Source organism: Nannospalax galili, unplaced genomic scaffold, assembly GCF_000622305.1.
Source record: "Nannospalax galili isolate Female #2095 unplaced genomic scaffold, S.galili_v1.0 scaffold1118, whole genome shotgun sequence".
Lineage (NCBI taxonomy): Eukaryota > Metazoa > Chordata > Mammalia > Rodentia > Spalacidae > Nannospalax > Nannospalax galili.
In genome coordinates this window covers 144,240-167,571 of record NW_008342011.1, presented here as the reverse complement: position 1 = coordinate 167,571, position 23,332 = coordinate 144,240, and the positions used below count along the sequence as shown (strand labels likewise).

Here is a 23,332-nt window from a genome sequence, read left to right as displayed (position 1 = left end):
GTCATTGCATTGAATCTATAAATGGCTTTTGGTAGGCTGTTCATTTTCACAATATTAATTCTTCAAATCCATGTGCATGGGAGGTCCTTCCTTTTTCTGATGTCTTCCTCAATCTCTTTCTTTAAAGACTTAAAATTTTCATTGTAGAGATCTTTAATGTCTTTGGTCAGATTTATCCCAAGATATTTTATATTTTTTGCAGCAATTGTGAATGGGAGCATTTCCCTGTATTCTTTCTCCAATTGCTTGTTATTGGTATATAGAAAGGCTTCTGGTTTTTGTAGATTGATTTTATAACCTACCACTATCCTAAAAGTAGTGATCAGTTCTAGGAGTTTTCTGGTGGAACTTTGGGGAGCTCTTAGGTATAGTATCATATCATCTTCAAAAAGTGATAATTTGACCTATTTTTTTCCAATTAGTACTCCTTTAAGTTCCATCTCCTGTCTTATTGCTCTAGCAAGAGTTTCAAGCACTATGTTGAAAAGGAGTGGAAATAGCAGACATCCTTGTCTGGTTCCTGATTTTCATGGGAATGCTTCCAGTTTTTCTCCATTTAGAATGATGTTGGCTGTGGGTTTGTTGTATATAGCTTTAATTATGTTGGGGTATGTTCCCTCCAGTCCAATTCCCTCTAGGACTTTGAACATAAATGCATGCTGAATTTTGTCAAAAGTCTTTTCTGTATCTATTAAGATGACAATGTGGTTTTTGTCTATGAGTCCATTTATATGATTAATGACGTTTATTGACTTGTGTATACTAAACCATCCCTGCATCTCTGGGATAAAGCCTACTTGATCACAGTGAACAAACTTTTTAATGTGTGTCTGTATGTGGTTTGCAATTTTGTTGAGAATTTTTGCATCTATTTTCATTAAGGATATGGGTCTATAGTTTTTTGTTTTGTTTTGTTTTGTTTTGTTTTTTGGTTGTGTCTTTACCTGGTTTGGGTATTAGAGTGAAGGAATTTGGGACTTTTCCCTCTGTTTCTATCATTTTGAATAATTTAAGTAGTATTGGTTGGAGGTCTTCTTTAAATGTCTGGTAGAATCTGCTGTAAATCTATCTGGGCCTGAGCTTTTTTTAGTTGGGAGGCTTTGTATTACAGTTTCAATCTCCTTATACGTTATAGGTTTTTTTAAACTGTTAATCTCTTCTTGGTCTAACTTTGGTGGTTCCCATTATTTCACAAATATACAAGATACTTGAAACAACAGCAAGTACTGTCACTGGGTAGTCAAAGCAGACACATGCTGTGTGGACCTGGAGAGCTGACAAAAATGCTTTGACCAGAGCTTACAAACTAGTGGACAGTGATACAATTCAACCCACAAATTTTGTATTGCCCATAGAAAATTTCAAAAACAGAAAATATTAGTTACCAATAATTAAAAACTTAAGAATTGCACATAAAACTCTGAGGTATCTTTCTACATCCCTTGAAAACATACAGGATTCAGTATATTGAGGGGACGGTATGAACGGATCTTTACTGCCCCTTGACACAAGTCCTGGGCTTCTGCTGGCTGATGTGTACTGACAGCAGCCTCTGCTTGGGCAGCATGTCTGCCTGAACCTAAAGGGTCACAGTATGACCCTAGAGATATATTCTAGAGCTTCAGCTAGGACCTACACACAGACCACCACCATGACCACCAGCACCACCAGCAGCACCAGCACCACCACCATGTAGTCAGTACTATCTCAGAGAAATTTCAAATTCAATGCAATTAACCACCTAGCCTGTTGAGACAGCAGGCCCAGAGAGCTAGAGAGGACTAGGTACTGTGGTAGTCTTTATTTCAAGGAAATGGAGCTAATGTGAAAAGGAGAAGACAGTTTTAGGAGACTCACAAGGGCAGCTGTAGATATTATCCTCTCCATGATCTGCTTATCCCCTGGTAGAAATTCACTTGTGTCTCTGCCACTTACAGAAAGGCACCATCACTAAAATTAGGATAGGTGTTTCCCACTCCTTTTACTATTGAGACACAGAGGTCTGTGTCTCACAGAAAGTCAAAAGTTAAGCAGTCATGTCGAGGCTATACGTACATTTAATGCTCTTAAAATTACGTTAGAGATTAATAAGGCGATCAAATTCCAGGTGTTAATTACATCTAATCCAATTCTTTTTTTCCTTCTGTTAATCAAACGCCTAGCCAAGCAAGCTGAAAATTGCTAAAATATGTTAATGGAAAAATAGGAAAGTATCTCTGAGACATTATTTCAAATCAATTAAGTCACTGAAAATAATCTAGCTGCCCATATTATTTGCATGAAATACACATTTAAATGCCCTTTAAGGAGTTATAAAAGGAAGGAAAACTATCTGTGACAATTCATTATTTCCATCTTGACAATGTGTGTCAAGTGCCTGGCTTGTGCAATAGGCTCCATCCATGAAAGGCAGTTTCTTTTCCTTTTTTCTACTGTTCATTTTATTACGCAGCAAACACTGGATCAAAAAATATGATTCATGTTCATTTAATATTGCTGTTAATTTGTGTATCTAGCAAATACCTGATGAACATTTTACTATATGCTAGCCATCATGATAAACACTGGGGACGCACAGTTTGCAAAGCAGCAATGGATGGAAAGAAGCCATGCTCAGGGCTGCAGAAGCAAAAGAGGAAAGAGGGAAGGATTCCTCCAGGAGAGGGCTGCTTAGGACAAGCTCCAGTGACTTGGGAACATAGTTCAGTGACAGAGTGCTTGCCTAGCAAGATACCAGACCCTACATTTGATCCCCAGTAACAAAAATTTAATTAATGAATGAATTAACTAATTAATTAATTAACAAATTCTGAAGATGAGTTTGGGAGAGGGTTCTGCAGCAGAAAAATAGAGAAAATGATGCAATTAGTGACTGGCACAAGATAAGGCTTGAGAGGAAGGGGAATGGACCACCTCAAATCTTTCAGGATAGAGTGGTAAAGCAGCCTACTTTACCTGGTTGCAGTAGCCAAGTACTGCAGGAACACAGCATGATTAGATTTGAGTTTCAGAAAGAACATTATTGCAATGGGCAGAAGAATGACTAAAAAGGCAGTGGAAATAAGCCAGGAGTGAGGTTATTCAGGTGGTCCTAAAGAGAAAGGTGCCTCAGGGTTGGGAGAGAAGGGTGGAGGAAGAAAAGAGTCTGGAAGTCATTTAGGAGATAAAAACAGTAGGACTCAATGAGGGGCACAAACATTAGAGAATGACTAGAGAAGGAAGGCTCTGGCACTTAGACCACCCAAGCAGTTGAATGGAGAGTAGCCCTACAGACTCACAGCACTGGGAAAGGAACTCATGAATATACTTAGAAATCAGTAAGCCAGCTAAAGGGGATGGTGGATGGGTGGGTGGATGGATGGATGGATTGGTCGGTGGGTGGATGGGTGGATGGATGGATGGATGGATGGATGGATGGATGGATGGGTGGATGGACCAATGATACTGGTGGCATAACATTTCCAGATGGGAGTTGGAAATACGGGTCACTGGGTAACATACTTGCTATACAAACATAAGGAACTGAGCTTAGAGCCTCAGCACCCATGTAAAAATCTGAGTATGGTGGTATACCTGTTACCCCACCACTTGGAGATGGTGAACTGGGGGGCTGGTGACCAGCCAGTCTAACCAAATCAGTGATCTCCAGGTGAGTGACTGAGAGACCCTGTCTCAAAAAATGAGGTGAAAAAGACACCTCATTTTGAAAATGAGATCAAATAAGACATCTGCCATTGACCTCTGGCCTCCACACTCACTGCTGTGAACTCTTGTGTGGCTAAGGAGTTACAGGCGAACCTCTCCAGAATTCAGTGTCTTCATCTACTCATCAACTGGAAAATTCCTAAGCTCCTTCTTGACCTTACTTTCTTTTTAACAGTGAATGACTCCTTGCTGGAGCTTAGTGTGATTAATCGCAGCAGATGGACTTTTTGTGATACACTTAATTTGTAATTTTGAGAGCATGTCTGAACCTCCCAGAAATATATGATGTCTTCTCCGAGATTACTTCGAGCTTGTTAAATACCTGAAGACAGACAAATCCCAGACACTCTTAAAAGGGAGTGGAGGGGGAAATGACATTGTAAAAGGGGAGAGAAAGCCTTTTGTTTAAAAAAGAAAGGAAAGCTTTCATTTAACTCTCTATGAATAAGAATCACCAAATGATAGTTTCACTTGAGATTTTCTTATTTTAATTCAAGCTGAACAAAATAAGCATGTATATATTTGTAGTGATTTCTAGGGAGTGTAGGGACAATACTGATTAATATCACAAGTAATTACCTTCTTCCTTACACTTTAACGAGATTTTCCTAAACCTGCTATTGCACAAATAAATTATTTTTCTATTTTTTCTATTAAATGTCATATGACTATTTTAAAAGATGCTATTCCGTGTTTATAATTGACACAAATATGAGACAATTGTATATTCCAAAGCTCATGGTCCCAGGTAAAATGAACTTAGAGACTTTTGAGACGATGAAAACAGGTGGCTTCCAAATTCAGCCCCAAGGCTTCTCAGGCTGCATTTTAATTACTTCAGACTCCCTCCCCTCCAACACAGGGGCTGTGATGCACTCCTAAGGGGTGCTTAGTAGAAGAGAGGTTTTCATTTGCATTGTGATAACTGAAGAGGCTGGGCTCTGTGGAGTCCCATATAATGTTCTGAAAGGAAGATGAAGGACTCATGGTAGGCAGGAAAATTTTATAATAGTCAATGAATTCAGACAGGATGCAGGGGGTGGCATTAGCTGGCTTGGGCATGAATGACAGGCATTAGGCATCAACACATTACCGCAGCAAGTCACTATCAACACGTACCATCAACTCACTGTTTTCATGATGAGGTCAAATGTGTATGACAGCTGATCAAAAAGCCATGGAGGCCTCGGCACCTTCCCTTTCAATACTCACATCTCAAATATAGATTTATAATTTCCTGTGGAAGATAAATCACTTTACCCCTTGCTTAATCTTAATAAATTGAAAATTATAAACTTATTTTCTGGGACTCTGGAGAAGAAAGGTAATTGATTTTCAATTTTTGCTATTGAGTTTCCACTCTAACATGCATCAAGGGTTATGTGTATGAACTGAGTACAAAGCTTTTAAAACTTTAAGATGTGCCAGTCTACCCCTGCCCCAAATCTTAGATGTGTGCACACGAGTGAGTGGGAGTTAATGTTTTTCTTCTTAAAACTTCATGGGGGAAACATGAATAGAAGCCATTACATACCTGATCAAGCTCTTAGTGACTTTTCCCCCATTAACCCTAGTAGTCTAAATTTTTTGTTATCAACACAATTACTTATTCACTGCTAGTAACAGCCTGGACTAGTCATTTCTTGACTCCCACACATTCTAACCTTTTAATATCTTACTGTTCCTTCCAAACTAGTTCTTCCAAAATGCCCCCTTCAGCTTATCCCTAAGCTATGATAGTCTTACCTTCTTCGCTACTTCTGATACTGTTCACATCTGTCAGCCTCCCTGAAAGCTAAACAAATGTAGCCCAGTCCTTCCTCCCCCAGTGTACGTATCTTCTATGCTGAAAGGTTAGCACTGACTCCCTCTCCCTTCCACAGAAAACTCATGCAACCAGATGCAGCCCCAGAGCCCTAAAGTCCTGCTCTCCCTTACCACCATCCATGATCTCCCATTACCTCCACTGCTCACCCAGCCTTAGTCCCTTTCCAGTCTCAAGAAGTCTCCTCACTACACATTTTGGGTGCAATGTATCTAAGTCAGCTTTTCACTATATGCTATTATGGCAAATACAGTCTTTCACTTCAGAATTTAGCTTGGGGTAAGATTTCCCCTTTTCAGAAACCCAAAGCCATTCTTTGGAGGAGTTTTGGTTGTGCACAAGATGGATCAAGAACACTCCACACTTTGTCTCTCACACTGAATGCAATGCACATAACAATGATCTGTGGGTCCTGGAAAACAGACAGCAGCACAGACACTGAAACATACCAGCTGTTATCAGTCACCTGGCTGGGATCGTCTTGCCTTAATAGGATAGAAAGTGTGGGTAGGTAAGACACTCTGCAGTACTGGCAGTCTCAGGTCCTTGAGTGCCCAAAGTCTAAGGGCTAGACTGGCAGACCCAGAGGCTTACACCACCAAACCCTGAGAGCTACGGGTCTATTGCACAAGGCTTCAGAATCCAGACACTTTAGTTCTAGGCATTCCTAGTGGATGGAGGCCCACTGCTCTGCCTCTGCTCTGACCTCGAGGGGCTGCAGCTCTTGGCAGTATTGTAATTCTCAACTCTAGGCATTCCTAGTGAATGGAGGCCCACTGCTCTGCCTGTAGCTCTTGGCAGTATTATAATCCTCAGCTTCCAGCAGCAGTGAGTGGCAGCAGCAGAAAGCATCCCGCAGCAGGAGGCAGCACCTGCTAGTGGTCCAGCTGTGGAACAGGCCTTGGTGCTGGGATCCCAGCACTGCGGAGACAAGTGTTACAGCTCTTAGTCCTGAAGTATTGAGGCTCTCAGCTCCTGACAGTGGCTGCTGACTGCTACAGCTCCCAGGCCTGCGGTTTCTGAGACCTCTGGCCTATGAGGCATGGCATCTCCCTAGAACTCTTCTAGGGTTCAGGGCCCAATGTTTCTGTTCTTTGGTTCTTTCTACCTTCAGCCTCAGGCTTCACCTTCTCTCACATTCTCTCTACTTGGCACCATCTCTTATTGTGCCTGCCATATCTCCTACCCGCTGTTTCTGCCTTGGGTACTCTCTGGACTCTTCAGCTACCCTCTTGTCACCAATTTCACCACTGCCACAGCTTGGGGGCAGCTCCTGCTCCCTGTGTTCTTGCCTCTCTGCTGTCACTCTTGATGTCTTCTTTTGTGTTACCAGTTCAGTCCACACTGCAATTGATAAAAATCAAAAACAGACAAGGGAAGACCACTGGAGCGGAGCTTCTGATTGGGTCTACTGCTGCAACACTAGGGGACAGCAAGTGGCGGTGCTTCCCAAGTGGCTGGAAAAATGAGCTGAACAGCCTGCTCAAAAAGAGGCATGGATAGACATATATTTTGTTCCTTAAACTAAAGAAAAGTAGCCAGTTTCTTGGCTAAAAGTCAGTATGTCTTTGGGCCTCTTAGCAACATACTCGGTCTCAAAGGCCAAAAATGTCAAAAAGTATTTGGGAACTTTAATCTAATCCCTAAAAGATTTTGGAGTTACCTCTCCAGAGGGGGGAATGTCAGAGTAGTAAAATGCCCCATAAAAAAGAAAGAAAAGAAGAGAAAAGAAGGGAAGGGAAGGGAAGGGAGAAAGAAAGAAAGAAAGAAAGAAAGAAAGAAAGAAAGAAAGAGAGAAAGAGCAAACGAACAAACATGAAGTCAGAAAAAAGTGATGGGGAGATATGGGAGGTGTTGGAGGGGAGGGAGTGGGCATGGATTTGACCAAAACACCTCATATGCATGTATGAAATTCTCAATAATTTTTTTATTTGGAAAAAAAAAAAAGACATGGCAAGGATGTTTGAGCTAATCAGAGCAGGTCTTTATGCAAACAAAGGGTTGTGTTTACACCAATCATTAGCCTTCTACTGAGCATCCAAGGGAAGCACTCCCCTTCTGCCCTAGGTGAAAATGGCTGCTGGGCCATCTAGGGTCTTGTCTTGTCTTGTAGGATGTCTGAGCATGTCTCTTGCCAGGGATTTGGTGGTTCTCTATAGCTGCTAAAGCGTCTTCATAGTGACTATAATGTGTCTAAAACAGATGGATGGGCTGCCATAAAGGCAGTCCAGTGAGAGTTGCCAATAAAGGGGCTGCTTGGCTGACAGACCTCTGCTCGAGGCACCAGAGCCCTGGGGGGAAGATTCTAAGATTTGTCTGTTAGAGGGCAAGTAGGCCTGCCATCTTAGCTGATTTAAGGAAAAAATAAACATTAAATAGAGTACTTACAAAACAGGCCTGTCATTAACATTAGCAGTACTTTAACAATATTGAACACTGTTCTAATGGTGTTTTGCTCTTAACTAAATACTGCTGGGGAGAGTACAGACTTCTTAGGTGTCTTAGTAAAAACCACACTGAAATTGGCCACTTTATTCCTCCTGGTTTGGTCTAGGAGGAATCTCAAAAGGGCTTATCAGATGAAACAAAAATCCCAGGAAAAGCCAGGGGGCCCTGGTAGCAAGTGGTAGCAGCCAGCAGGGGACCTCTAAACAAGAGAAACACTACTCTCCCATCAGAGGAGCCATGGTCCCCAGGATGGTGGGACAGGCCCCCATGACAGGATTTTCCCTCTGTGCGTCCTTTAAATCCAACACCCTGGAAATGGGTGTAGGCACACAATGTGGAACAAAGAGTAGAATCAGGAAAGCTCCATGTTCCCTGCTGGAGGGCAGAAATGGGATGAGCCAAGGGAAAAGAAAGTGTTTGGAAGCTAATAGGAGGGAAATGTTGGGGAAAGAGACTTTTAGAGTCATTTATGAGGTCTCAGGCTCATCACATGGGTACACACGGAGCTGAGCCTCAGCAGCACGTTAAGCCCGAGAGATAGGATAAGTGACAGAAGTCTGCCAGGGTCCAGATCTGACAGTGGGAGGCAGACATTCTGATATATGGAATGGCAACACAAAGGCTTTGATGCTGAAGCAGCACTGGAGCTGGAGCCACAGCCTATATAGGCAGCACTGATGTAGTCCTGAAACCAATCAGGGAACGTGTTTGCTAAAGAAGGCATCAACAACCCCATGGGAGTCAAATGAAACCCAATATCTCTTAACAAAACACCCGAAAGTTTCAGGATACAATCTATTACTATTATTTAACAAAGGAAGAGCCAGGAAAACGTCAACGAACATGGCAACAATCAATGCACGCTAATGCTGAGATGACAAAGATGTGAGAAATATTCCATAACGCCTTTGAGTTACTATTATAAATGTGTTTCAACAAATGTTTTGACTTTGAAACAAAGAGAAAATTAAAAGTTCAACAAAGAGATAAACGATACAAAGAATAAACCGAATATTGCAACTGAAAATTAGAACCACAACAAATTAGACAAAACAAAAGCTTCACTGAATGAGCCCAAAAGTATAAAGGAAAACTCGATGAACTTACTTGAAGACAGCAAAACAGAGCATTAAAATCTGTGTGACAACAGCTAAAAATATCTAATTTTTATTTGACTAGAGACTCAGAATAAAAGAGAAGTGCATAGGGTAAAGACAAAGTGTTTTTAAACAAATAATGGAGGCAGACCTCCCATATCTGAAGAATGAGTCTTTGGAAACTCAGCAAACTTCACACTGCTAAACTTGAAGGAAAACATGCCAAGACCCACTGTAAAGTCACCTTAGGCACTCAGTGCTGGAATGTAGTTTAAAAAGGATCAGTCTGAAAAACAGATGTGAAAGGTGAAACAAGAAAGAACGAACAAGAGATAGACCAGCAAATGGTTATTATCTCTGCTGCCAAAGTCCAAGGCTCCAAGAAACCAATGTCAGCAGGACTAGCTTCAGTCAGCTCTTCTTAGACACAAAGACCCTCATCCAGGGGCCTCTTCCTCAGATCTCTAATTCAGCAGGTACAGCATGGGGGTTGGGAATTTGCATGTCCAACTAACAAACTCCCAGGTAACACCAATTCTGCTGATCTGGGACATACTTAAAGAACTACTATCTTTTAAAGAATAGCTCCCGCATAGACATTCAAAAAGAAATCTGTTAAACTGGTCTATATATAAGTGATTAGTGTTCAATTTTCAGTTCTCTAATTTGTGGAAGACCTCTGATGAGTGCTTAGGTAAGTACAAGTGAGTCCATCGGGAACAGATACTGGCATCTGCCAGCTCTTTGTGCCATACACAGGTCCCTTGCCTTAGCTGGATACCTTGGCTGAACCTCTCAAAGATCTATTTCCCTTTCCAGTTCCACTAAAATTCTTTTTTAATTTGTCACTGAACAACTCACAGCAGCCCTCCGGCAGATGAAAATTTCATGAAGGCTCCTCAGCTGCATTCTGCAGACAATCACCTGTTCCCTCTTTCAGGGTACTTGAATAGATGCAAATATATTTTGGCACTCAAGCATGTCACATTCAAATGCACCTAAGTGTGAACTTCCTAGATGCAGTTTCTGTAGCATTTCTAAAATGAGAGATGAATGCTCAATGGATCTGACAAACCAGCAAGAAGACCAAACATATCCACCGGCATGAATGGAAAAAGTAATTATATTTAACAACTATCAGTTTAAAAATAATATATTACAATAAAAAAATCATTAAAATGAGGAATGGTATGTCCTAGCAATTATAAAACAAGGTTGAAATATTTATTGAATTACAGCACACATGATTATTCTACCAGTTCCTATTAAGCACCTGGGAAAAGGAAAACCTAGAATCTAAGACTCTACCACAAAGAGCTTTGGCCTATGGATAAGACATCATGGTCAAATTTTTACTTTCTTCTTTCCATAGAACCATAGCATGGGACCACAAGAGGCAGGTGAACTGAGCTTTGGGTACAAGTTGAGAGAAGATCATGCTTAGATGCAAAACTAAAGATCTTATATATCTGAAAATGAAGGGAAAGGCATCCTATGTGGGGCTTCAGATAATAAACAGTTTATATGTCATCCAACCCATACTCATAGTAATAGCAAATGCTCTTTATTTTGGTGATGATGCTAGCAGACTAAAGAAGACTAAAACCTTTCCTATAATTTAGTGAGAGAAAAAGAAGTTATGAAATTTGAGAGAAGACAGTTCACTGACACACATTTAAGAAAAGAAAAAAACCAAAAGGGAAAAAAAAACAAAAAAAAAAACAACAAAAAAAAACACCCATGCCCCTAATGGTGACAACCTGCTAAAGTTAGATAAATCTATTAGCTGGCATTCACAAGTGTTAAGTGATTTAGATAAGAAAATTGTAATTACTGCTTGTGCTTTTTAGTAGTGCAGCCTAGCACATTCCCAAATGAAAGTAATTTAGCAATGAAGAGATAACTAAATACCAATATCAGCAGCAAACTGGAAATGGATTGTGAAAAGACAGAGTGCTATTAGTGATGCAAGGAGAAGCTGGGATGCAGTCAACTGTGGGGTAATGTGGTTACACATCACTGTGACGTGGGGTGACATCCATCTGCATTTTCTGTCCTTGGTATCTTTTTGTTCTAAAAAGAGCGAAAAGATGCTTAGATCTGTTTCTAAAAGATTTCTTATGTTTTACAGCTTTCATTAATCTAATGAATAGATTAGGTATCAGTAAGGCCTATTCTGAGGAACAAGAAACAATGGCGCAGGAAGGATGGTGGGACCAGAGGCTGAAGTTAAGATACCAGATGTGGGAGACCAAAGCGGCCTTGATTCATGATCTGTGGGTAGAACCTATGCCTGGCTTAGAAAGTGAAAGCATATCTAAGTCAAGACTTCAGACAGTGAAGTGTGAATTTGAGCACGTGAGTGATAATGAACAGTCTGCTGTGATATTTTTCACACAATGTTCTATCAATTCCCCAGGTGTCTGGCTACTCCAAGATCCATCTCCAAGCAACTTGGCTGCCAAGTGCTAATTCAAAAGACCTGACTTTGCAGAAATTACCTAAGCAGGACTGTGTAGAAATGCTACACAGAACTGGCTTTAAAAAGCTGCTTCATGGGCAAAAGCCAAGAGAGGTTTTTAGTATAAAAATGATACTTTATTTCATCCAGCTCCAGTTTACTGTGTTTTTAATGAAGTTCATGTGAATGCTTTTGACTCTAGGCATTTTTAAGTAAACCTTGACTGATGATGCTTGTGATGGGATTTCAAGCCCTGGCTCCTTTGTCTTTAGCAGTTAAGACTATCTGTAATAGGAATGTGCTAGTCCCAGTCTCTTTATTGTAACAACATATTTCAAACATATGTATCTATATCTGTATCATATATATATGTATATGTATTTTACTTTGTGTTTTAAAAGCATGTTGTAGTTCTCATTTTGATAATCCTCAAACATCAAGAAAGGCTAGGTAATTTTAATCTTTAATTTCTGAAAGACTGTAGATAGTTTCCCCTGGATATTATCTATCAGTTAAAGAAAAAAAAAATCTTCGTGAGGAAAAAAGTTATCTTGCCAGTCTCATGTGAGGCCTTGAGACTCACAAAGCCATCTTGCATTTCCTTGCCCTAAGACTTGTTAATGGCATTTATACACAATGCACAGCATTCTAACACCTTCAAACAAAGCATTTTATGTCAATTTCATTAGCAGTGATACTGCGGATACAGCTCAGCAGCTCAGTAGAATGCCTGAGGAACTCAAGCCCATCGGATCTGAACACCGTGGCACCATGGTAATAAAAAAATTAAGAGCATCCTGCAGGGAAAGACAAGTTCTGCAATTAACCTTCAATGTCAATTAGTACTACCACTTTCTAGCAAAAGTCCTATCTGGATAGACATAATGATAAAAAATTTAGTTTCTAACCTAAATCACTACCCAAAATAGGCATATTTTAAAAATAATTTCCCATTAGGTACAAGTTTAAAATAAAAAAAAATATAAACACTTCACGTGAGATATTTAATAAACCTCAATCCACACGAGACATAGTCACAACTATGTAAAGAATATCTTGAACTTAAATAAATAAGCTAGTGATCATTTCCTCATGAGGAGCAGAGAAGACAAAATGATCACTGCAAAATTAAATGTTATGTTCTAGGTAGAGCCCATACTGAACAGTACTCATTGTAATAGGAGCCAGCACTGGTCAATTGTAGGAAAGTATACCTAGACTATGTTGATCAGAAAGCAAGCAAGGGCTCACAATGAAGCTAAAGCCACAGAGGCCACCTTGAAGGAACTCAAACTGGCCAAATCTGAGACAATCTGAGCATTCAAAATAGACCAAAGCCTACTACATGAATTGCCAACCTATATAACCCTACTAAATTTAAATACGTGAATAAACAAACAGCAAGAAGAGAAAGCTTGTTTTTACAGTGAAAAGTAAACCAATAAATGCAGAAGAAATGATGAAATAACAAAAGTACCTTGTAGCAACCAACAGAATACTACAGTTCACAACACTGAAAATAAGTTTCTAGAACTGTGGGTAAAGTACAATAAAGGATAGAACATTACATCAAAGTAACTTCCCAATCTATTTATTAAAAGCAGAAGCAGAAGACTGATATCAAAACACCTTCCCAATAAAGGCAGGGAAGCAAAGTACCCTCACACTGAAGAAGCCTAGCCACAGCCAGCTTAACCTTAACCGAGGAGCCAAACTGAGTGTCACCAGCAGTGGACAAATGAAAACCACAAGATGGGATGGGATAGAAAAAAAACACAGCATTTGGCGCCATCAGAAATACATCACGTTGGGAATTGAGTAACTCAATGGTGGAGCCCAGAAACAAAATTACATAGCATTAGTCTAATGAGAAACACCAGATAAATCCTATATTTATGCAGAAGGACGTTATCGGATGTACTTTCCGAATACCTACAAGTTCAAGCAAGACCAAGGGCCTTCTCCAGGCTGAGGAGACTAGAGACTGTACAATGTTACACCCAGGAGAGACAAGTGGAAAGATCTGAATAGGGTCTAAGGGTCAGATGATAGAATTAGCATTACTTTTCAAGTTTGGATGGTTATACTGTAGTTGTATGGAGAATCTCACTGTTTAAAGGAAATACACTCCGAACTACTCAGAGGTGACAAGACACTCATAATTTGGATCCTGAATGTCCCCCTAAAGATCCATGTGCTGAAAGCTTGGTCTTCTGAGTGTGCAGACAGAACTGCTGGAAGAGATGCAGCCTACTGAAAGGGGTCCATGTAATTAGGGTGTGCTTCGATGGGGGTAACTGGACTCGGCTCCTTCCTCTTATATTTTCCAGTCGTGAAGTAAGTGGTTTTGTTCACTACATGCTCCAACCATCATGTGTGCCTCACCACAGGCTCAAATTTGTGGAACCAACTGATCACAGACTAGAACTTCATTTTCTCTTTAGAAGCTTATCATCATAGTTATAGTGAGAAAAAGTTGACTAACAAGGACAATATTTGCTTTCAAATAGCTCTGTAATTTGAAGGTTCTATACTACTTTCATACTTTTAATAATATTAGAATTGTTTTTAAAAGAAAAAAAGACATAATACCAAGTCCTGTGTGTCTATTCATAAGAAGAACACAAACATTGGAAATGAAAGTATTAAAAGAAGTCATTGTGTTAAACTGATCTTATGAGAAGAGCTTTTTGACTTAAAAAGTCCTTTAAAGGCTTATTTCCATAACAATTCTGTGTGATGTTTGATTCAATAAGACAATGGGTATTATAAAGCATCCTCCAGCAGAACAGAAAACACAATGAGGTAATAGGTCTCCACCCTCTTCGCATCTAATCAGTAAGATTCGCCTGCCCCCGATGCCCAGTTAACTTGTTTTCCCAATATACACAAAAGAACTCTGAAAACTCAAGTCAGATACCTTGATTTAGGTGTGTGGCATCCATGATCTGAACACCATTCACGGAGCACTGGGACCCACTCAGAGGAATCAGAGTCACTGTCCCCCCGACATTTTCAAAGACACAATGCTCACTCTCCAAGTCGAGGCCATGAAGAACTAAGATAGAAAAAGGAAAAGGGTTTTTATTCTCCTCCTTTGGCATCTGATACAACGATTCCCAACAATTTATTTAGTTTTCATTTTGAACACCCTTCCTTTTCCAAGAAAGTATTGTGAAGTGAGCATTTATGTTCAGTGAGAAAATTCTAATTTGTAAGTTCACAGCATCAACTGACAGAAACAGAGACATCCACTGGCTGTTACCTCAAAGAGTCTCGCTATTCTCTGTGTAGAGGTAAGTTCTGGAACATTAATTTATTTCTTCCTAAGAAAGAAAATAGCTGAGTAGCTTGTCTTAACTGAGTACCTTTGAATTGCTCTGTTCTATAGTGAGCACAGTTCTTCTACCAGTCACCCAGAGGCCACAGGACAACAGAAGGGCAAAGGCCTTAGTCTATAACAGCTCTGCACTTACAGAAAATGTTTTCCAGGAACAGAAAGCGCATGCATGCCATGGCATGGATCTCGGGACACCCCAGGAGCCTCCAGAAGCTGCCCTCTGCTTCCCACTGCCACAGTCTGTACTAATTTCCGAGACCACTCAGAGCACCCTGATGCTGAGGTGTATCTAATTATCTACGAGTATCCTGGCAACGGTAGAGACGAACACTGTCAAATCAACTTGTGCCATCATAGGCATAGCTCTTGGTCAATCTCTCAGGAGCAGTTCCCACTCTTTCCACATAACTGCACTACTGAATGGCTCTGGCCAGACAGCACATGTTCTTACCACGTGTCATCATTTATAGCTACTGCCACAGCATAATTCAACCAAGGGGCCTGATGCCAGAGTACTTAAGCCTGGGAACTTCTGGGATTATTTTCAACCTCTCCTCATCTTTAGTAAATAATAAGTGTACACAGAAACATGTGATAACTGACTTAAAAGATTATACCGGATTGCAAAGCCAAGTTTATCACCTTAAAAATGATGAAAGTCTTCCCCCAAATCACCATCATGCCCCTCTACAGATATATACCCACCCCACATCCTGTTCCACAAATTGCCTCATGGGATGTTTGGAAAGCCGGGCAGGACCTCATGTGCACAGGCTGAGTCTCTGGCTATCTGTGTGCCTTGTGAAGACCTGTGGGAAACTCTTGCCCTCTTACATGTGCCCAGCATGCTGTCTCAAACTTTGTCATTGTCCTTGTGCTGATACCTGTCTATATCCTTCCTTTTAAAAGGCTTGGGGTCCTTTATTCATGTCTGCTGACTTATTTCCATCAATCACTGTGACAAGGACAGAATGACAAATGTACAGTGACTGAACAACTGCACTTTTGAAAGACCTGGCAGGGTACAGAATGTACGTGGCGTGCAGAAAAATTCTTGGTTCTACTTTATTCACTAGATTGACTGTCTTTGGTATCCAATTGACTTATGTTCAAACTTACAGACACAAATACACTGGGTAATACATTTGAACATTTTCAAAATTTTCTTTCTTATAATTACTTCAATGTCACTCAAGATTCTTCACTATCTAAGAGTTTTTTTTAAAAGCACTGAGAAGAGGTAACTGGCAGAGTCTCACCAATATCTTGTTCTGTTGAAGCATCTTCTCTACCAACATATGTCTGACCTTCCTGAAAAGAAAAATCAAGTAACATTCATTAGTAAGCAGAGAAAGATGGCCTGCTTCTCCAGTTTTCATCCTAAAGCAACCTGCTAGTCAATAGAATGAGCAAGGTCTGGGGCAGGCCATGGCTTCAATGAACTTAGGGGACTGGGCCCTGCAACGATACCCCACATGGTCTGCCAAGTACCGGCATCACCCAGAGGTTCAAAAGGGTCAAACTTCTGCACTCTGCTCATGCCAGCACTGCCATGTATGGTTCAGATCCTTTCTACAGGGGTCCTCTTTCACCGGCCAGAGGATTCTTTGTGTCTAAAGATGCAGAGTATGGGAGGCTACAAAACTCAAAGGTAGTACTATCTCAGTTTAAGCCAGGGCACAGAAAGAGGACATTAAGTCAAGGACACACGAGCACCACTCATGACTGACATGGAACTCTGCTTTCTAGAACTGCAGGATCTGCTCAGAGCCCAGCCTGAACATGTAAGGGGAAGGTACCACTCCATAATTACCAGGAGGAAGCAGACACTGGGCATGTAATGAATCCCAATTCTAGGTGCTCCTTTCTTCCTTAGCTTTTCTGTCTCTTTGTTCCTTATCTCCCTTTTCCTGATTTCACAGAACAGGAGGCAAAAAGAATGACTCATCACTTAACTTTGGAACTATATAAACACAAGAGCTTCAAATGTCACAGAATCCCAATGAACTGCTGAAATCCCCAAAGGTTCAAGGATTTGTTGTATATTCTCTAACTTAATAGCTGTATTCATGGACATAAAGTATTATAATAAACCTTGCTAGAATCTAAGGGGAAAACTGGAAACAAAATTAGAATGTTCTACTTAAACAGTCTCTACCTTCAAGTGATACAAGATGATTCCAGTACTCAGAAGGTCATCGTCAATGCCAATCAAGTGAGGCAGCTCAGAGTCCAGAACCACACCAATCCCTTCTTTCCTGAGGGCTAAGGTTTGCTCCTGAAATTAGGAGAAAAGAAAGAACAAAAAAATCACTTTGCAGAAAGGCAATTTCATATTAGGTGTTCTTTAGATATTTAAAATAGGTAACATTTTATTTTTTGTAATAAAAAAAAAAACTGCAAGAAAATTTGACTTTAAATTTCATGTTGGAAACCTGGCAGGCAGTAGGCAAAGTGAACTTGAAACATATGAAACACTCAACACAAACCAAATGGAACTCTTAGCTTGATAAATACAACCTTTTTAAAGTCAATCTCAAGGCTCATCTTACTCAGGAAAGGTTTTAGCATTACCCTCTACAAAATAATCTCTCCCTTCTTCAGATTCTTTATTTCCTTAATAGTTAAAAGTCTCCTTAATTGTCAGCCCTTATCTCTGGTCACTATGGTGAACTCTGCATGCTCTCAAGACAGCAACTCCCCCAATGTGTCTTGTATCTTTGTACCACCGATGCCTTCCAGACCCTGTATTACCAGTTTCTCCAGACTATAAATCATTCCCACCTCCTCACATGCCTGAAATAGCTCTCCCCCTCTCCAGCCACTATGCCTATCACCTCCCTCAGCCCAGCTTCTCCCTCTAGAAATCACACTTTCCCCCCAATTTTCTTACACTTCTCCATTTTCTCCCAGCCACTCTTTCAAAGTTATCCCATGGAGTCTGTCACCTTGGATTCACGCCCTAGATGATCAACCTCATCCTAACCCTTGACTTTACCAGGTATTGATATGCTGAGGTACCTTAAATTAAAATTGCCAGGACTGAGGCTGGAGAATGACTCAGTAGTTAAAAGCACTGGCTGCTCTTGCAGAAGATCCAGGTTTTGGTTCCCAGCACCCACATGGCAGCTAATAACTCCAGTTCCAGGGGATCTGGCCCCCTCTTCTGACCTCCATGGGGACTTCACAATACAGGTGCACTTACATACATATAGGCAAAAACTCATACATATAAAACAATAAAATAAATACTAAATAAAATATAAAATTGCTGAGGGGCTGAGAACTCAGCAGACAGCCTGAGAGTGCCTGATCTGGCCTCCCGCAGGTATAGGGGCTGAGACCACAGCAGACAGTCCGAGAACCCCTGGATCCAGCCTCCAGATGGTGGTGAGCTTCACCAAAGCTTCCCCAAATCACACCATACAGAACTCCCTAACTGGGTTTAAGTGAGACCCCTCCTATGGCCCCTGGGGTAGCCCCACCCTACTGTAGGGTAGAGACCTTAGCAGAAAGCCTCAGAGTGCCTGATCTGGCCTTCCTTGGGTTAGGGGCTGACAACTCAAAACACTGCCTGAGAGTGCCAAAATCAGGCCGCCCCTTAGTGATCTTCCCCAATTGTGCTCTGAGTACCCACTAGTAGGGTTCCAAATGTTAGAAGGAAGCCTGAGTGTACCTGACTGGAGCCTGACTTGGGCAGCTGTGGGAGTTCCTGAGTAGCTGATTTGAAACAATCAGCTCCCAAATAAAATCTGAGAGAACGAGAGAAACAAAACAAAACAAAACAAAACAAAACAACAAGGCCAAACAGCTTTACATACCCAAGAAGAAAACACCCAAGGCACACCAATAATATAAACAGAAACAGACTTCAACTCAACAAAGGAAGGCTTGAGTTTCACACCAGAATCACAAACAACAAAAGAAATCCACATGCCAAAATTGCAACATAAAAATAAGAACAGGGAAAACCAAAACAGCAGGTTTCCACTAAACTCCACCAGTTGAATAGAATAGAAGAGTTCTACAAGGAGAACCCCCTACAGATAACCCAGGGCACAGAATTTAAAAGAACAATCATAAATATGATCAAGGAATTCAGTGAATTTAAAAAACACACAAACAAACAAATCAAAGAACTAAAAGAAGACAGGAATAAACTTCTGACTGAATTCACAAAAGAGAAAGAAACACTGAAGAAAACTCAGGCTGAAATGAAGAAGGAAGTGAAAAACTCAATAAGCCAATTTGAAAAAACAGGAGAAAGCCTCACCACTAGAGTAAATGAAATGGAAAGCAGAATATTAAAACTTGAGGATAAAGTTGAAGAATTGGATCAGTCAATCAAAGATTATGAGAAATTAAAAACAAAAACAAAAACAAAAACAAGAATGGAATATGCAGGAGATGTGGGACAACACAAAAAAGCCAAATCTGCAGATCATAGGCAGAGAGAATGGAGAAGAATTTCAGGTTAATGGTATTGATCAATCTTAACCAGGATTGAAAAAGAGAACTTCCCCAAATTAAGAAAAGACATCCCCATACAAATACAAGAAGCACATAAAACACCAAATAGGATCAGAAAAGAAACTCTCCATGGTACATCATAGTAAAAACACTAAACATACAGCTCAAAGAGAACACTGAAATACAAAGGAAAGCCCATCAGAATTACAGCTGACTTATCAATGCAAACTATGAAAGCCAGAAGAGCCTGGACCAAGGGATTTCCAGTTCTACATGAAAATAGATGCCAACCCAGATTACTTTACCCAGCAAAAATATTTATTATAGTTGAGGGGGAAAGAAAAACCTTCCATGACACAAATAGCCTGAAAGAATATACCAGCCCTCCAAAGAATACTTGAACCAATACAGAGAGCAGAGAGAGAAACAACTATACCCCAAGGCAACAGAGAGAAACTAAATGAAGGTACAATTGTGGAAAGGCAAATTAGACAAATAATCAAAATGATGGCAACCAATACACATCTTTCAATTATAACTTTAAATATCAATGGACTGAACTCCCCAGTCAAAAGACAGACCAGTTGAATGGATTAAGAAACAAAATCCATCTTTTTATTGTCTGCAAGAAACCCATCTCACCTTCAAGGACAGGCATTTCCTTAAGATGAAAGGATGGAAAATAATTATTTCAAGCAAATGGCACTAAGAAACAAGCAGGGGTTGCAATTCTAATATCTGAAAAGATAGGCTTCAAACTAAAACTAATCAGAAGAGATAAAGAGGATCACTTCATTTTGATCAAAGGAACAATGAACCAAGAAGATATTACAATCATGAACATATATGCACCAAAGTCTGGTGCACCCAGATTCATAAAAGCAACACTATAGGACTTGAAGACTCAGATTAACCCCAACTCATTAATAGTAGAGGACTTCAGTATACCACTGTCTCCATTAGACAGGTCAACTGAACAAAGAATAAACAGAGAGAGGTCAGAATTAAATGATATCATACATCAAATGGACCTAACAGACTAAATATTCCACCCAAGGACCAAAGAATATACACTCTATTCAGCATCCCATACATGGAACTTCCTCAAAAATTAACAACATACTGGAGCATAAAACAAACCTCAACAAATACAAAAAAATTTGAAATAATTACATGCATTCTATCAGACCACAATGCAATAAAGCTTGAAATCAACATTTTAAGCCCTAGTCACTACACAAACACATGGAGATTAAACAACACACTCCTGAATGACAAGTGGGTCAAAGGAGAAATTAAGAAAGAAATAAAATTATTGCTGTAACTAAATGAAAAGGACAATATAAAACAATAAAACCTGTGGGACACTTTAAAAGTACTCCTAAGAGAGAAGTTGTCCTGGTTTGTTTCTCCATTGCTGTGACAAAACACGCTGATCAATAGCAACTTGGGGAGAAAAGGGTTCATTTGTCTTACATATCCCAGGTCACAGTTCATCAGGGAGCCCAAGGTAGGAACTCAAGGCAAAAACCTGGAAGAAGGAGCTGGAGCACAGGCCATGGAGGATCTCTGCTTACTGACTTGCTCCTTTGCTCTGCTCAGCCTGCTTTCTTATGTAACACAGGTCCACCTGCCCAGGGGTGGCACCACCCACAGTGGGCTGGGCGCTCCCACATCACTCAACAGTCAAGAAGATGCCCCACAGATATGGCCACAGGCCAGTCCTATGGAGGAAATTCCCCAATTGAGGCTCCTTCAACTCAGGTGTGTCAAGTTAACACTAAAGCTATGTAGCACAGAAGTTTATAGTTCTAAGTGCCTACACTAAAAATCAGAAAGAGCACAAAAAAAAGACATAAAATTGCAACTCAAGACATTTGAAAGGCAACAACAAATAAAACCCAAACCCAGCAGAAGAAAAGAAATGACAAAAATCAGAGCAGAAATTAATGAAATAGAAACAAAGAAAACAATACAAAGAATCAATGAATCTAAGAGCTGGTTCTTTGAAAAAATAAACAAGATAGAGAGACTCTTCGCCCAGTTAACCAAAAGAAAGAGCAAATCCAAATCAACAAAATCAGACATGAAAGGAAAAGCATCACAATAGAAACCAAAGAGATCCAGAACATTATAAGGGAATACTTTAAAAACCTATATACTATTAAATTTGAAAACCTAAAAGAAAGGAATGGATATCTAAAATCATCAGAACCTCAAAGCTAAACCAAGAAGAGAACAAAAGTTTAAATAGACCCATAACATATAAGGAAATTGAAATAGTAATAAAAAGCCTCCCAACTAAAAAAAGTCCAGGCCCAGATGGATTTACAGCAGAATTCTACCAGACATTTAAAGAAGACCTCCAACCAATACTACTTAGATTATTCAAAATGATAGAAACAGGGGAGAACTCCCAAAATCCTTCTATGAAGCCAGCATCACTCTAATACCAAAATGAGGTAGAAACACAACCAAAAAAGAGAACCCACATCCTTAGTGAACACAGATGCAAAAATTCTCAAGAAAATACTTCCAAACCACATAGAGATGTACATCAAAAAGATCATACATCATGATCAAGTATGATTTCTTCATTCTAGAGATGCAGGAATGGTTCAGTATACACAAGTCAATAAAAATCATCAATCATATAAATGGACTCAAAGAAAAACCACATTGTCATCTCATCATAATAGATGCAGAAAAGAGTTTTGACAAAATTCAGCATGCATTCATGACAAAAGCTCTAAAGGGAATTGGACTGGAGGGAACGTACTTCAACATAATTAAAGCTATATACAACAAACTCACAGCCAACATGATTCCAAATGAAAAAACAAAACAAAACAAAACTGGAAGACACTAAAATCAGGAACCAGACAAGGATGTCCTCTATCTCCACTCCTTTTAAATATAGTGCTTGAAACTCTTGCTAGAGCAGTAAGACAAGAGAAGGAAATTAAAGGAGTACTAATTGGAAAAAAAGAGGTCAAATTATCCCTTTTTGCAGACAATATGATACTATACCTAAGAGATCCCAAAATTCCACCAGAAAACTCTTAGAACTGATCAATACTTTCAGTAAAGTGGCAGGTTACAAAAATTAATCTACAAAAATCAGTAGCCTTTCTATATACCAATAAGAGAAAGAGTAATGGGAAATGCTCCCATTCGCAATACCTACAAATAAATAAATAAATAAATCAAATATTTTGGAATAAACCTGACCAAAGACATCAAAGATCTCTACAACAAAAACTTTAAATCGTTAAAGAAAGATATTAAGGAAGAGACCAGAAGATGGAAGGACCTCCCATGCTCATGGATTGGAAGAATTAATATTGTGAAAACGACCATCCTAACAAAACAATATACAGATTCTGTGCAATCCCAATCAAAATCCCCATGACATACTTCACAGAATCAGAAAAAAACATCCTTCAATTTGTACGGAAGCACAAAAGGCCTCAGACAGCCAAAGCAACCCTGAGGACAAAGACCAATGCTAGGGGAATTACTATACCAGATCTCAAAATATACTACAAAGCTGTAGTGATAAAAACAGCAGAATACTGGCACAAAAAGAGACACATATATCAATGGAACATCACTGAAGACCCAAACCTGAGTACACACAATTTCAGCCACCTAATATTGGATAAAGGTGCCAAGAACAAACAAGGGAGGAAAGACAGCATGGTCAACAAATGGTACTGGCAAAACTGGATCTCCACCTGTAAAAGAATGAAACTAGATCCTTATCTTTCACTCTGCAAAAAAGTCAACTCCAAATGGATCATAGATCTCAATGTGAAACTCGAAACTCTGAAACTATTAGAAGAAAATATTGGCAGTAATTTACAGGATATAGGTGTAGGAAAGGATTTTCTAAACCAGACAGAAGTTGCTCCAGAATTAAGTTCAGCAATCAAAAAGTGGGACATCATTAAACTAAAATACTTTTTTTTACCCAAAAAAAAAAA

The 23,332-nt window shown here is 39.8% G+C and overlaps 1 protein-coding gene across 2 annotated transcripts in view; it reads right to left on the bottom strand.

The window, feature by feature from the left end:
• Nucleotides 1-23,332, bottom strand: part of Kif16b (kinesin family member 16B) — a 299,448-nt gene that overhangs the window by 141,929 nt on the left and 134,187 nt on the right. For both annotated transcript variants that reach the window (XM_029565752.1, XM_029565753.1), the window contains exons 13-15: nucleotides 17,035-17,154; nucleotides 16,136-16,187; nucleotides 14,457-14,594 (exon numbers count right to left, since the gene is read on the bottom strand). In XM_029565752.1, coding sequence (XP_029421612.1) covers nucleotides 14,457-14,594; nucleotides 16,136-16,187; nucleotides 17,035-17,154 — 310 coding nt within the window. The remainder of the gene's footprint in view (nucleotides 1-14,456; nucleotides 14,595-16,135; nucleotides 16,188-17,034; nucleotides 17,155-23,332) is intronic.